The 13,591-nt window shown below is 63.1% G+C and overlaps 2 protein-coding genes across 6 annotated transcripts in view; one reads left to right on the plus strand and one right to left on the minus strand.

Annotated features, from left to right (window-relative positions):
• Window positions 1-10,662, minus strand: part of WWP2 (WW domain containing E3 ubiquitin protein ligase 2) — a 36,079-nt gene extending 25,417 nt beyond the window's left edge. For 3 of the 4 annotated variants that reach the window (XM_051629835.1, XM_051629836.1, XM_051629833.1), the window contains exons 1-6: window positions 10,594-10,662; window positions 8,376-8,459; window positions 7,657-7,804; window positions 7,256-7,374; window positions 2,062-2,199; window positions 1,258-1,354 (exon numbers count right to left, since the gene is read on the minus strand). In XM_051629835.1, coding sequence (XP_051485795.1) covers window positions 1,258-1,354; window positions 2,062-2,199; window positions 7,256-7,374; window positions 7,657-7,804; window positions 8,376-8,459; window positions 10,594-10,639 — 632 coding nt within the window. In that variant the 5' untranslated portion in view covers window positions 10,640-10,662. Of the gene's footprint in view, window positions 1-1,257; window positions 1,355-2,061; window positions 2,200-7,255; window positions 7,375-7,656; window positions 7,805-8,375; window positions 8,460-10,216; window positions 10,331-10,593 lie in introns of those variants that run through there. The other variant, XM_051629837.1, reaches the window with a different exon arrangement.
• Window positions 10,663-10,693: 31 nt separating this feature from the next.
• Window positions 10,694-13,352, plus strand: NOB1 (NIN1 (RPN12) binding protein 1 homolog). 2 transcript variants are annotated; one of them, XM_051629844.1, is made up of 9 exons: window positions 10,694-10,821; window positions 10,918-11,050; window positions 11,195-11,328; window positions 11,403-11,474; window positions 11,604-11,741; window positions 11,859-12,047; window positions 12,330-12,427; window positions 12,537-12,681; window positions 12,801-13,352. In XM_051629844.1, exons 1-9 carry the CDS (start codon window positions 10,744-10,746, stop codon window positions 13,068-13,070), a joined length of 1,257 nt encoding a protein of 418 aa, XP_051485804.1. In that variant the 5' UTR covers window positions 10,694-10,743; the 3' UTR covers window positions 13,071-13,352. The 2 variants fall into 2 exon arrangements, with proteins under 2 accessions (XP_051485804.1, XP_051485802.1); XM_051629842.1 differs by having other exon boundaries at window positions 10,695-10,821; window positions 11,829-12,047.
• Window positions 13,353-13,591: the final 239 nt, after the last annotated feature.

Consider the following 13,591-nt stretch of genomic DNA (forward strand, 5'->3'; position numbering starts at 1 on the left):
ACAGTGTAGAAATAGCTGAGGAGCAAAGAATGACCCTTTTCTTTCCATCCTGCCTGTGAGCAAGTTTGCCAGCATCCATCACCAAGCCCATGAAAATAAACACAGCTCTGCATATAAACACAGCAGACATCAAACAGCATTCCCAAGTGCAAAGGACCCGTACCCTGCTCCAGAGAAGGCAGCTGCCTCCGTGGTGGGTATGTACAGCAATGCTCTGCCCCACACATCAAACTGTGGACTTAAGTCCAGAACAACCCTACATTCAGGTGAGAGTAGGATCAATTGAAAAGTAGCTAGGACATTTCCTGTACCAGAATGATTGCAAGCACACCTGAAGGTCTGCAAAGGTCCCCAGCAGAGCTACTGGCCAGACCTCACCACACTCATGTCACACTCACAGGTCCAGACACCACCAGAAGCAGGAATGACGTGCAGGCATCAGAAAGCAGCCAGGAATCAGAAGTAAGCGGACACACCCAGTCACCAGCTGAGCCTCCCAAACCAGAACTTTCTTTGCAGGCTTTCTACCACCACCCGACAGCTGCTAAGTGGCTGCAAAGTCCAGCTCAGGACACTGAGCACTCTCATCCCCAAGAAGGCTCTTCCACCTGGACAGCAGGAATCCAGAGAAGCAGCCACAAGAAAAGGGCACAAACTGTGCAACCTGCTCCCAACTTCCTGTCCCACTCCTTCCTCAGGCGGGAGATGAACACACAATATGGAAGCACAGGGTCACGTTCTAGAGAAGAAAACACTTCTCTCCTTCTCTCATGTGCCCAGCAGATGAAGAAGGAGCAGAAGAGCAGGAAGTGTGAGGTTACTGCTGCCAGAGCTCCTTAGCCTGGAACAAGAGGAACACCCTACCAGGCAGGCTGCGGGTGCCCCCGCTACAGGCACTTCTACCCAGAACATCTGTATGGGCTGCTGGGCCACTGCCATGCTCTGGAAATATAAATAGGTGTTAAATTCAACTCCATGTTGACAGTGTGACACGTCTCCCAGTAACCACAGCTCCGAAAGGAGCAGTGCTGAGCCACTCCAGCCCAGCGAGAAGGCAGGGAAGGGCACGGTGCCAGGCACAGGATGGCCTAGTGCCCAAGCATCTCATTTCCTTTGGAAGCAGCTGTTCTATCCCTGAAACTCTCCTTCTCCTGCTCTCTCTGGACCTTCAGAAGCATCCCCCCGTGACCATTGCCATTGTGCTTCCCAGCCTGGCCAGGAATGGACTGACAGGTTCTGCCAGCTCAGGACCCTTACCTTGGTCTGCTTCCAAAGCAGTTTGTACTGGGAGGCTGGTGTCTGCTCTCCGTGGCTGCAGCCACACTGCTGTGGTCTCGTGCAGGCACCTGGGACCCTGAATGGGTGAAGAAAAAGTGAGTGAAGAAAATGACTGAGGCAGTTACTACTTCTACCCTCCTCCCTTCCCTCTTTCCAGAAAGGAGACCCAAAGACACAACAGCTCCATGTACTGTGGGACAGACTCCCTAGACACAAGGATCGCCTGCCCTTGTGTTGGGCTGCTCTCCTCTCCCACTGCTGTGTAGAGGCACAGCCCATCCCCACAGCCCCACATGGCTCTGAGCACAGCACCAGGGAAGGGAGACACAGGACCCTGCAGAACTGGCAGCACCAGGGGAACAGCTGCATTTAAGATTCCCAGATTTCACAAGCTTCATCTCCCAGGAAGGAGCCAAAGGAAAGCAACGCTCCAGGCCTTGCCCAGCACAAACTCTGCTCACTCCCCAGGCAGCCCTGACAGGTCAGACACCAGTCTGTGTCTCCCTGCACCCTCTGCCACGGGGAGCCCTTTTCTGAGTGGTTCTTTAAATACAGGAGCCATTTCCCAGCCCACAGGGGGCAGAGGAAGGGGCTGTGCCGCACAGCCAGCTGCTGGAGGGCCCGGAGAAGGGAGGCAGGTCCCACGGGAGCCTGTGCACCAGCCCGGGGCAGGCAGGGGCCGGAGCCTCACCTGGGAGCAGAGGCAGCTCCTGGCACCAGGACACCAGCTCCGCGCGCGCAGCCCCACGCCTGCCCGGCCGGCGCTCACCGCCAGGCACTCACCCTCTGTCACGGCGCTGCCATTAGGCAGGCTTCCCAGATCAACAGCAGGCCCGTCCAGGAAAATCGTCAGCTCTCCGACAGACACAACACTGCCTTTGTTCTCCATCTGCAGGTCCAGGGTCAGCTGCCTGTTCTCCACTGTGGGACACAGAGGAAGAGAAGCCGTCACCACCAGGGATAGCAGCCGTAATGGAGGATGGCTCCAACACCCCAGCTCCCCCTTGGCATGGGATGTCAGCTGCCTGGACCTCTCCAGACCTTCTCACGCCCCCAAAGGACAATGTGCCCACTCCTTCAGGGCCAGTTGTCCCAGTGAGCACCAGAAGCATTGGCCGCACACCTACATGTACCCACCAGCATGGCCAGAGGACACAGGCTAGCCCCAACACCAGCTCCTGAGGGAGACCCTCCTTCAGCCACCACTGCTCACAAACCAGGGTCCCACCACCACTTACACGGGGCTGTCATTGCCCCAGGGACCTTGGCTGTGACACAAATGGGACCACCATCACGGACAGCTCCAGAACCTGGGGCTGCAGGGGAGATCTTGGCACGAAAACTGAGGGATTCAGACACTACACACAGGGCAAGGGTCCTGCACAAGGGTGACCACCAGCAGCTGCCTGGGACATGAAGCAGGCTGATGGCTACATGCCCAGCAGTGCCTGGCCTGCTGCAGAGGAGTAAGCAGCATCTTTCACAATGGGGGGTATCCTCACACCACCTAAAAAACCCAGTGAGCAGCAAAGCAAAGTGTCAGGCACAGCCCTCCATGCTCACCCTCACGCTATCAGTTCCACTGATCACACCAGCATGAAGGGCCATCCCCAAACACACAGGAACTCTCCACTGCAGCATCAGACTGTCTTCACATGAGCTTCTGGAGGGGGTGCTCACAAAAACACCAACTGCAGAGCCCCCATGAGTGATGGGAGAACCTGGGGACCCCCAGTGCCCACGGGCTGGCTGGGTTCACAATGCCTGCTGGAGCCAGCAGGACTGAAACACCCAGCTCCACCACAGAGGGCCAGAAAAATGTGGCTATGCCAGCCTGGGACACCAGCCCAGATACTTCCTGACTCATTCGCTCAAATAATATTTTTATTATACACAGATTGCTCATGACACAACAGCACCATTTTTTAGCAACCTGCTTTGTCCCAGCCCACTGTGGGGTTGGGGTTCAGTACCTGCGAGCAGGATGGGAACACACTCCCCGTGGACTCCTCGCCCCATCTCTGGCCACCGAGTGAGACAGGCTGGCAAGGTCCCAGGGTGTGAACTGCCACCCAAAAAGCACCTACAGCTCCTGGCTGCCAGCCCAGCACTTACACCCAGAGCCCAGCACCATGGGGGCTGCAGTGAAGACAGGGCTGCAGGACAGGCTGAACTCCTGGATCTCATGAAAGCATGTCAGGATTTTAATGCCAAGGAGGCAGGTGTCCCCTTGGTCCCCAGGGTCTGGGCATGGCAGGAGCACAGCACCGAGGCTGCAGCCCAACTCTGTCACTTGCTACCCACCCATCATCAGACCTGGGATTCTGCTCAGCCTGCTCTCACCCATCTGCCCAACAGAGCTGCTCTCAGTTGGCTTCCAAGGAGAACTGACCTCACAGACCGTTTTAAGAGCCCGAGATAGAAGATGCGACTGAGCTCTGCCAAAAACCAGAACAAATCCAGACCCTGTTTCTCCCCGGCTGCTCCAAGCCATAGGAATCTGCGTTTTCCGGAAGCCGTGCCCGCATGCTCCGGGGGTCCCCTCGTGCCCCCGTGCGAGCGCCTGGAGCCGGGCACGCCGCTCCCGCCGGAGCTGCACAAGCCCTCATTGTGCAGGCAGCAGCACAGGAGCAAAGACAAGGTGTCTCCAAGTGGAGGATGTGAACATGAACCTCCCAGCCGGCTTCCTTCTCCTCCTCTCCACCCCCTTCAGCTTTTTTAAAGAAAATAAACACTGGCAGAACCTTCCACTCGCTGTCCCAGCCCAGCACGCGGGACGCACAAAGGGACATTGCTGCTGCACCAACAGAGGGTCCCCTGAACGGCTGAGCACAAAGGCTGCCTGTGTCCCCCTGTCAGCCAGAATGTCAGAGGGATTATTATTATTTTGGGAGGGGGTCGGGGGTGTGATTTGGTCCTGAATAAGGTCTCAGTTCAGCTACTTCCAGTGCCCCGCACGCGCCATCAGAGCTCCCATTTAGCAGAGGTGAGCTGGAATTCCCACCCAGCCCATTAAGCGGATTTACGGTTCCACCAAGCGGGGCTGGTGGCAGCCAGCGCGATAACAGCCCCGGGCTGAGCCCGAGACCCAGCCCCCCAGGACCCCCAGGACCCACACATGGCTGACAGCCCTGGGCACCAGGGAGCTGCAGGGCAGGAGGGAGCAGCCCCTCTGCCTCTCCCCTGGGTTGGGGGGCTCTGTCATCCAGGAATATTTCCAGACAGACAGATGGATGGTGCTTCCCACCCTCTCAGCTCCCCAAACCCTCTTCATGCGGTTCCACTGGATTTAAAGGTTGATTTCCACTCAAATGGCTCCACGTGACCAAAGCTGTATCTTCCATGGCCCCCCAAGAGCAGCCAGCACTGCCCCACAGAAGACAAGCAGATCTCTGGGCTACCCTGAAGCCCCTGCCCCAGCCAGCAACCCCACAAATCCACAGAAGAACCAAATCCTGGAGCCAGAATCCTGCCCTGAAAGCCCCTGGCAATAGACAGAAAAAGCAGGGCATAAAATAACACCAGTGGGGCCCCTCTTGGCCCAGGGTGGGGGGCACTGAGCCCTGCCAGCTTCTCCTGGGTCTTGGGGTCCCTCAGCTCCCATAGAGCTCAGGGCAGGCAGGACTGGAGCCTGTGGAACAGCCCTCCCCGCTGGCTGGGGACAGAGCAGCCTCCCCTCCCAAGAGCCTGGAGGTCCCCAGGGCACAGGGACAATGCTGGTGGGTACAGTCCCATCAGCTCTGCAGGACACCTGAGACATGACACCCAAAAGGTGACACAGAGCAGGCACAGTCCGGCCCTGCTGTGACCTGCTTGGATAACCATTTTTGTGGGACACAGAGCCAGGAACTGTCACATCAGCTGCTTTGAGCCTTCACCTTCATGACTCCCTGCCAAAAGCCCTTGCTGCTGGGCCATGCAGCAGCCCTCCTTGGACATCCCATCCACAATGTGGGGGCAGCTGCAGCTTTCCAGAGGTCTGGGGGCTTGCCGCTGGCTTCCTGGAGGGTTCCCATGAAGCCACAGCTCCAGCAGCAGGGAAAGAAACAGCTCTGCAGGATCAGTAAAACCCGGGCATGTGGTGGCACTCAAGAAACAGGCGCGTGTTGGTGTAGCGTGCAACCCGAGCAGCCAGCAATAAAAGCAAGGGCTTTCATCTGTGAGCTGCAGCTGGGCCGGCTCCAGCGCCTGCACAGGCACCCACTGCTCAGCACGAGCAAAACCAGTCAGGCCCAGTATCAGCTTCCACACAGACTGTGCCACGAGACCGACCAGGGACGTTCCTCCAGCCTCGTGGACCAGGAGCTCCTGGAGCCTGGGAACAAAGAGCTGCCTCTGCAGCAGCACGGGGGCCGGGCCAGGGGGCTGTGCCGTTGCAAATGAGCTGTTTCACAGGAGCCCTGGGACCAGCTCAGCTCCGTGGAAGGCTCCAGCTCATTTTCTGTGACTGAGCCCATTCTTACCCACCTCTCCATCTCCCAGGCCAATCCCCTCCGAAAGCAGGAGGCCCCTGCCTGCCAGAGGAGAGGCCCCGCAGGCGCCTGCCAAGGCAGTGGGAAGCACAGCGAGCCTGAAAGCAAGGCTGGACCCACCCGGAGCAGGAGCTCCTGTCCAACAGCTCAGGATGTTGGCTCTTGCAGACTCTCCCCATCCTTCTGGAAGCTCAGGCCTGACCAAACTCAACGCTGAGCTCTTTTTCCAGGCTCCAGACCTCAGAGCAGAGACTCTCCCACCTAAAGTGAGGTGTGCTTGGCAGGAGAGCCAGAAAGAACAGGGGGAGCTCCAGTGTCTTCCTGGCACACACTGCCACAGAGCCACCAGCAGAGAGAACACCACCCCTGCCCAAAACCACCACCCCTGCTCTAAGCAGAGCAACCAGAACAATTCTTCCACCCCAAATAGAACAACTCCAGAAACACAAATCAAAGGCCACAGCTACACCTGTGTATCAATAACTTACAGCAAACCTCACCAAAACTGTCAAAAGAGGGTTGCAGGCCGCGTTAGGATGTTCCATGTCTGACTCAGGATGGTTTGAACTCCTATATGCTCTTTGTATGCCCTTGTGTGACCTGGCCTCTTCCCCAGGCACAGTGAAAGGGCTCTCCTCCTCTTGGCAGGCAAAGAGCCTTGAGGAAGGGTTCTCTCAGGGACACAAGGTCTCAGGGGACCTCTGGGGCACCAGCAGCAGCCTCTGGCCCACTGAGAGCTGCAGCAAAGCCCAAAGGCCAAGCAGATGCCAGGCAGAAGATGGGCAGACAGGAGCACATGGCATGGCAGCAGCTTCCTGGCAGGGCAGGCTCTGCAGCTTTAAGAGTCCTCCCTCCTGGCCCACGGTGTCAGGGAAAAATATGACACGTTTTTCTAGTGGATGTTAACAGACAAGCTAGAACAGCCAGTTGCCTTTTCCATTCATTTTCCACACAGCCCCCTGGGACACCTGCTAATGAAAGAGCCGATTGTGCCCCTGCAGAGGAGCGGGCAGGTAGGGCGGGAGCAGCAGCGGCTCCTGGAGCCCAGCCCAGCACAGCTCGGAAGGAAAAAGCTGCAGGGGAGGGCGCCCTGGGGCAGAGACCCCCTCTGCAGGCGGACAGCCCCAGCGACAGGCAGCCCGGCCCCGCAGCCCCGGGGCCGTCATTCAGGTCCTGGTGGGCTTCGCGAGGCAGAGGCAGCAGCGGAGCTCAGTGTCCCGGCAGGACGAGCTGCCCCCCCGGGCACCTCTGCCGCTGCGGGGTCAGTCGCGGGTTGACAGGGGCTGGCAGTGCCAGGGGAAGGGGCTCACCCCGGCCCCGGGACGCCCCTCTCCCCCTCAGCACCAGGCCGGGTTCCCACAGGCGGCCGCAGCTTTGCTGGGAAAGGCAGAGGGAGCCTGTTCCCGCAGCGGCCCCGCTCCCGCCCGGGGGGGCAGCCCCGCCGCCCTCCTCTCCTCCCCGCTCCCGGGCGGAGCTCCAGCCCCGGCGGGCCGGGCTGTACCTACGTTTCCCGCCGCCCTTCAGCAGGCTGCCCAGGCTGAGCGAGGCCGTGCCCAGCAGCTCGTTCCGCAGGGTATGGCAGCTCCACACCTTCAGGTCCAGGTGGCTCTGAGCCGTGACGTTCCTGCAGAGACCAGAGAAAGGGGCCATCACCGTGTCCCTGCGCCGCGCCTGGGGAGCAGGCAGTGCCAGGCCTGCCAGAGCAGGGGGCAGAGGGAGGCAGGCAAGGCCGTGAGGTGATGGAAGACCCTCCTCCTGCAGCCCCCCCAGCCTGGCTGTCCCTGGCAGCCTCCCGGCCTGAGGGACACAGATCTCCCAGATCCAGGTGGCCCCAGCTGAGGGCAGAATGGGGAGCGTGGGGCCAGCCCCAGCCCCAGCCCCACCCGGGGGACTGATGGAGACTTACAGGGTGAGGATCTCGTTCCACAGCAGCTCAGAGCTCCCAATCTGCTTCCCGGTCTTCTTGGTCTCGCCAGGCAGCCCGTCGCCCACCACCTCCACGTAGCAGCTCATCCGTGAGGAGCGGCCGTGCGCCTTGGGCTTCACGGACACCACTGGGCAGGGACAGGTGGGGGGTCAGGCAGCCACAGGGGAGACCCTGCCCCACACACACCCCCCTGGCCCTGCCAGCTCAGGGTGCCATGAGGCACCAGAGTCCAGCTGCTTTTCGGAGAGGGGGGAGCCATTCTGACGGCAGCAATGGGCAGATCCTGAGGCTCCTGTCACCAGACCCTGGTCACTGCCTGTCCCCAGCTGCACCCACACCTCGGCCCCACACCCAAACACTGCAGGAGTGTCACAGGCCCCACAGGACATCCTACCCCAGGGCTTGGGGCGTGTGCCAGCAGCGCCCTGCACAGGGGCCGTGGGGCAGCCCAGGGACGGGGCTCCAGGCATCGGGAGCCATCCCGCAGCCACAGAACATGTCCCAACAGCAGCCAGGGAGCGGAGCTGGCAGAGCCCAGCCCATGGCTGCTCTGCTTCCCCAGGTGCCCACAGGACAGTGCTGGCCATCCTCTGCCCCCCACATCTCCCAGCCGGGGTGCAGACAGAGCACACGCCTGCACCAGATGCACCCAGACCCACGTTCCTCACCCCAGGCTCTGGCAAGGCAGCAGGACCCACCTTTTATGGAGAGCTGGGACTTCTCGCAGGGCAGCCCAGCCCTGGCCCTGCTGGAGCTGGCAGCGGCCATGGCATCACCCCTGGCTGGAAGCAGAGAGACAGGAGACACCTCAACACCACTCCCACTGTGCCAAGGAAGGTGGAGCTGCATGGGGGTCCCATGTCAGCTCTTCCCGACCCAAACGCGGCCCAGACATTACTGCAAGTGACCCACATGGCAGGGAGCCCTGGCAACAGACAGGCACCCCCTGGCAAGCACAGGTTCCCTCACTCCTGATAAACCAGCCCTGCACCACAGGCAACAGCAACACTGCATCCGAGGGAGAGAGCCACAGAAGGTCCCTGCCCATGGCAAGGGAGGTTGGAACCAGATGATCTTTATGGTTCCTTCCAACCTAAACCACTCCATAGTTCTATGATTCCTGAAGAAGCCCCCTTCAGCCACGGCCTGAACAGAGCTGAGCTGGGCAGTGCTCAGCCCCTGGACACCCCCTTTGGGCACTGCAGCTCCCCCTGACCCAACTGTGCCTGCTGACTGCAGCTGGAACAGGGACAGCGCAGCCCCCAAAGCCTTCAGCAGACACACCACAAGCAGCCTGCACAGCCACCACACAGAGATCCTTCAGGAGGGACCAGGCAGTGACACCAGCACAACAGAGGACAGGCTGGTCACAATGCAGGGAGGCAGCCACGTTCTTCACAAACAGCCCCCCAGCACCAAAACCCCACAGAAAAATCTGTCCCATCTGCTGTGACAGACTGTGGAGGGGACAGGGATGGCAGCTGCTCCGAGCACAGGGAAGGATCAGGCTGCAGAGCAGGCTACACGCCCAGACCTCCACTTCCCCAGTGCTCACCGGTGCCACGTCACGGTCCCCGCGGCACCTTCCCCTGCTGCAGCCCTGCCCGTGGGGACCGGGCAGCAAGGACACGGGCCGTGACACCCGGGGCTGGCAGAGCACGTGCCTGGGAGCCTCTGCTGAAACCCCCGGCCACGAAGCAGAGGGAGGAGGTGCCGGACCGCGCAGGAGCGCGAGGCGCCCGGGCTGGCAGCAGAGCCGCTCCCCCCCGCCCCGCCCCGCGGGCGGCAGCTCCCGGGGCAGAGGAGCTGGAGAGGATGCGCCAAGGGTGCCAAGGTCAGGGATCCTGCCAAGCTCCAGCCCGCAGCCACGGGCCTTTTTAACCCCCCTCTCACAAACCAGGGGCCCTGCCCCCTGCCAGCCTGCCCCGCTCGCCCCCCGCACAGCAAACCCCCCAGCTCCCCGTGCTCCACAGGGGCCCGGCCGGTGCCTCGGACGCCCCCCACCCCTGCCTGGGAACCCCTTGGTACCAGACCTGCTGCTGCCCCGGGTCTCTCAGCCAGGGCCCACCAGCACACACCGACCCCCCCACGAGGGGGGCCGAGCTGACCCGGGGGGAGCTGCCACCACACTCAGCGCACTCGCTATTACCACAGTCACTCTTGCCCCAGTTACCCTAGTCCACAGATCACCCCGGCCTGCCCTTAGGACACTCCTCGTGCTTGCGATGACTCCCCAGCCCCACATCGCCCCTCCTTCCGTCAGCACCACCACGGCTGCCCACAGAACACAGCCAGGCACACCGAGCCCCCCCAGGCGGCCCCCCCAGGCAGCCCCAGCGCGTCCTTCAGGGCCCCGCCCGCAGCGCTGCTGCCTCGTGCCCCAGTCCCCGCGGTGAGACCGCGGCTCCTCTGCCGCGCCGGGGGCTCCCTCACGCACACACCCCCCGTTCCCTCTCGCCCGCGCCGAGCCCTCCCCTCCCCGGTCCCCCCGGGGTTCCCGCCGCCCCGGCCTCTCCCCCGAGGAAACGCGCAGACTCACGTTCCCCCTCGGGGCCTCCGAGCGGCGGGAGGGGCTTCCCCTCCGCGCCGCGGGGCCCGCGCTGGGCCCTGCCCCGCAGCCCGAGCCGGGCACCGGCCGGTCCCGCGCGGCACCGGCCAAACAGCAGCGGAAAGCACCGGAGAGGGGCAGAGCGCCCCCGCCACGGCCAGAGCCGGTGAAGCGGAGGCGACAGCCACGACAGCTCCTCCCGCGGGCCGGGCCGCCCCGGGCCGGTCCTGTCCCGGGCGGGCAGCGCCTGCGGCCCAGCAGCTCCGGGCGCCCGGCCAGGCCGCACCGCCCGGGGAGCCGGGCCCTGCGGGGAGCCCCGGCCGCCTCTCCCCCCGTCCCGTCCCGCCCCGTCCCGCCGCCCGAGTTACCGGCGGCCGCTGCGCTCCCGCTTCCGGCTGCAGCGCCCGCCGTCATGTGACCGCAGGCCGTCACCTGACCGTGCGGCCCGGAAGCGCTTCCGGGCGCGGGGGCCCCTCCCAGCCTGCCCCGCGCGGCGGGTACGGCGGCCGGAGGCGGACATGGGGCGCGCGGAGATGGCGCGCGTGCCGCACGTCGTGGCCGACACCGGCGCGTTCCTGAGCGCGGCCCCGCTGCAGGTACCGGGACTGCGGGTACCGGGGCGGCGGGTACCGGGGCGGCGGGTACCGGGACTGCGGGGCCGGGGCTGACGGCGCTGCCCGCGCTGCCCGCAGGACGTGGCGCAGAACCTGTACACGGTGCCCGAGGTGCTGGCCGAGATCCGCGACCGCCCCGCGCGCCGCCGCCTGGCCGCGCTGCCCTGCGAGCTGCGGCTCCGCCGCCCGCGGCCCGACCTGCTGCGCCTCGGTGAGTCCCGCAGCCCCGCGGGTCCCGCCTGCGCCTCGGGCGCGGCCTGCCCTGCCCTGCCCGCGGGCCCCGTCACTTCCCTTCGCTTTCCCTCCTTTCCCTCTTTCTCTGTTCCCTCTCCCTCCCCGCCCCCTCTCCCTGCAGTCACTGACTTCGCCAAGAAGACCGGGGACTACCCCAGCCTCTCGGCTGCCGACCTGCAGGTCCTTGCCCTCACCTGCCAGCTGCAGGCCGAGACCGACGGCCTGGGCTGCCTGCGCTGGGAGCCCCGGGACAAGGTGGGTGGAGCCCACGCCAGGGTGGGACCCTTGTCCCTGGGCTGTCCTGCCAGCCCCCTCTGCTGCCTCCCCAGGTGCAGCTCAGCTCCACCCCGCGACACCCCGAGGCCCCCCTGCACCTCGCTGGCTTCCACCTGCCCACCAAGGTAAGGGAGTGGGACCCTGAGGTGTGGGGCAGGGTGCAGAGCCCTGCAGGCCACGGGGGGGATGTGGCCCTGCAGAGCCCACGGGCAGCCCTGTGCAAGGGACCCCCCCATCCTGTGTCCCCCCCACAGCACAAGCATCCCGGGAAAGGCCAGGGTCAGCCCAGCCCTGAGAGGAGCACGGTCCCAGCTGAGAGTGATGAGTTCAGCTCCTTCCTCTACTGGAGGCCCCCCCTGCCCAGCATTGAGGAGGAGCTGCAGGAGCTGCTGGTGAGGCCCGGAGCCCCCTGCTCCCTCCCTGCCCTGCTGTCTGGCCCAAGCACAGCACGGGCCACACCTGACTGGTTCCTCCCCCAGAAAGCTCAAGCCATCTCTGTTGTTCCGGAGGCCACTGAGGAGCACCAGAGCTCTGAGAATGGGGCCAGTGCTGAAGAAGAGGAGGACGAGGAGGAGAGTGATGATGAGGGTTGGATAACACCCAGCAACCTCAAGCAGGTCCAGCAGGACACAGGGCACTGTGACACTGCTCCTGTAGACGTTCAGGTCGGCTGTGTCACCACTGACTTTGCCATGCAGGTGGGTGCTGCGCCCAGCTGGCTCCAGTCCTGGGCTCAGGAGCACAGGGGGCCTTGGGGGGAAGATTCCCAAATGTCTGGGCTGGTTAAACCAACACACAGCACGCTGCTGGGTCCCTGGGGCAGGGTGAGACCAGCTGTGACAGCTCCTCTCTACCAAGAACCAGCCAGTTCAGAGGCCTCAGTGACGCTGTTGCTTCTGTCTCAGCCTCTCGCAGCCTGGGCTGGCAAACCCCCCTGGCAGTCCTGGCTCGAGGCCATCCTGGTTTCTCCCTCGTTGCAGAACGTGCTGCTGCAGATGGGCCTCCACGTGCTGGCAGTGAATGGGATGCTGATCCGCCAGGCCAGGAGCTACATCCTGCGCTGCCACGGCTGCTTCAAGTGAGCCCGCCTGGGCAGAGCGGCGCGGCCCTCGGCACGGGCCTGCGGGGGGTGATCCTGCCCCTGGGCTCGGCCTCCAGTCAGGAAACCCTCCATCTCCACCTTGCAGGACCACTTCAGACATGACCAAGGTCTTCTGTCCCCACTGTGGTAACAAGACGCTGAAGAAGGTGGCAGTGAGTGTCAGTGAGGACGGGAGTCTCCACATGCATTTCTCCCGCAACCCCAAAGTGCTGAACCCCCGGGGGCTCAGGGTGAGTCCTTCCTGTGACCAGCACGTGCTCAGTCCTCTGGAGGCCTGTGGTCATCTTGAAGTCCCTCTGAGCACAAGTCAGCCCTGACATAAATTTACCAGCCTCTTTTCTCCTGGCAGTACCCGCTGCCGGCCCCGCGGGGTGGGAAACACGCCAACAACCCCCACCTGGTGGAGGACCAGCCCTTCCCGCAGCAGCGACTGTCCCGCAAGGCCAGGCAGAAAACCAACGTCTTCGACCCCGACTACCTGGCCGGGGTCTCCCCCTTCGCGGAGAACGACGTCTGCAGCCGCGCCGCCAACCTGCAGATCCGGGACGCGGCGCTGGGCGCCGGCAGGAGACGCCTGAACCCCAACGCTGTCACCAAGAAGTTTGTGAAGAGGAGGTGAAGGGCAGGACGGGCCCTCCTGGCCACGTGGCCCGGGGGCGTCTGCCCACGCTCAGACACTGCTGCTCCCGGGGGGTGAGGCCTCTCCCAGCTGCTGCCAGGCCTTTCCTTCCCGCTTCTCTGGGGCCTGAGGAGTGGCCAGTGACTGGGGGCAACAGTCACTGGTTTCGGGGGGCTCTGGCCCAGGGGAGGTGGCTGTCCCCTGCTCAGCCCCCAGGTGACAAGCTCAGCCCTCGGGCAGCCCAGGCTGGGGCTGCTGTGCTAATAAACACCACCCCCCCAGCATGCGGCTCCGTCTGGTTTCTGCAGCTGCCTGTGCCAGACTCGCAGGCCAGGCTGTGCCTTCCTCTGAGCCCTGAGAAGGAAGAGGAGGGGTTTTTAGAGGGTTTTCTTCTGTCCCATGAGCAGGAAAAGACTTTCCCTCAACACTCATTTGCAGGCTGGGTTTGGGTAGCGAAGAGGCTCCTAACAATGGTTACTCTGGCCTTAACTCCACAAAATCAGAATGAAACATGCAGTGTT

Source organism: Apus apus, chromosome 11 (assembly GCF_020740795.1).
Source record: "Apus apus isolate bApuApu2 chromosome 11, bApuApu2.pri.cur, whole genome shotgun sequence".
Classification (NCBI taxonomy): Eukaryota; Metazoa; Chordata; class Aves; order Apodiformes; family Apodidae; genus Apus; species Apus apus.

What these genes read in the sequence shown, in the direction of transcription:
- NOB1 (XM_051629842.1), top strand. Translation starts at nt 10,744, where the DNA reads ATGGGGCGCGCGGAGATGGCGCGCGTGCCGCACGTCGTGGCCGACACC. An exon ending in TGAGCGCGGCCCCGCTGCAG is followed by an intron (nt 10,822 to 10,917) that starts GTACCGGGACTG and finishes CGCTGCCCGCAG; the next exon opens with GACGTGGCGCAGAACCTGTA. An exon ending in GCTTCCACCTGCCCACCAAG is followed by an intron (nt 11,475 to 11,603) that starts GTAAGGGAGTGG and finishes TCCCCCCCACAG; the next exon opens with CACAAGCATCCCGGGAAAGG.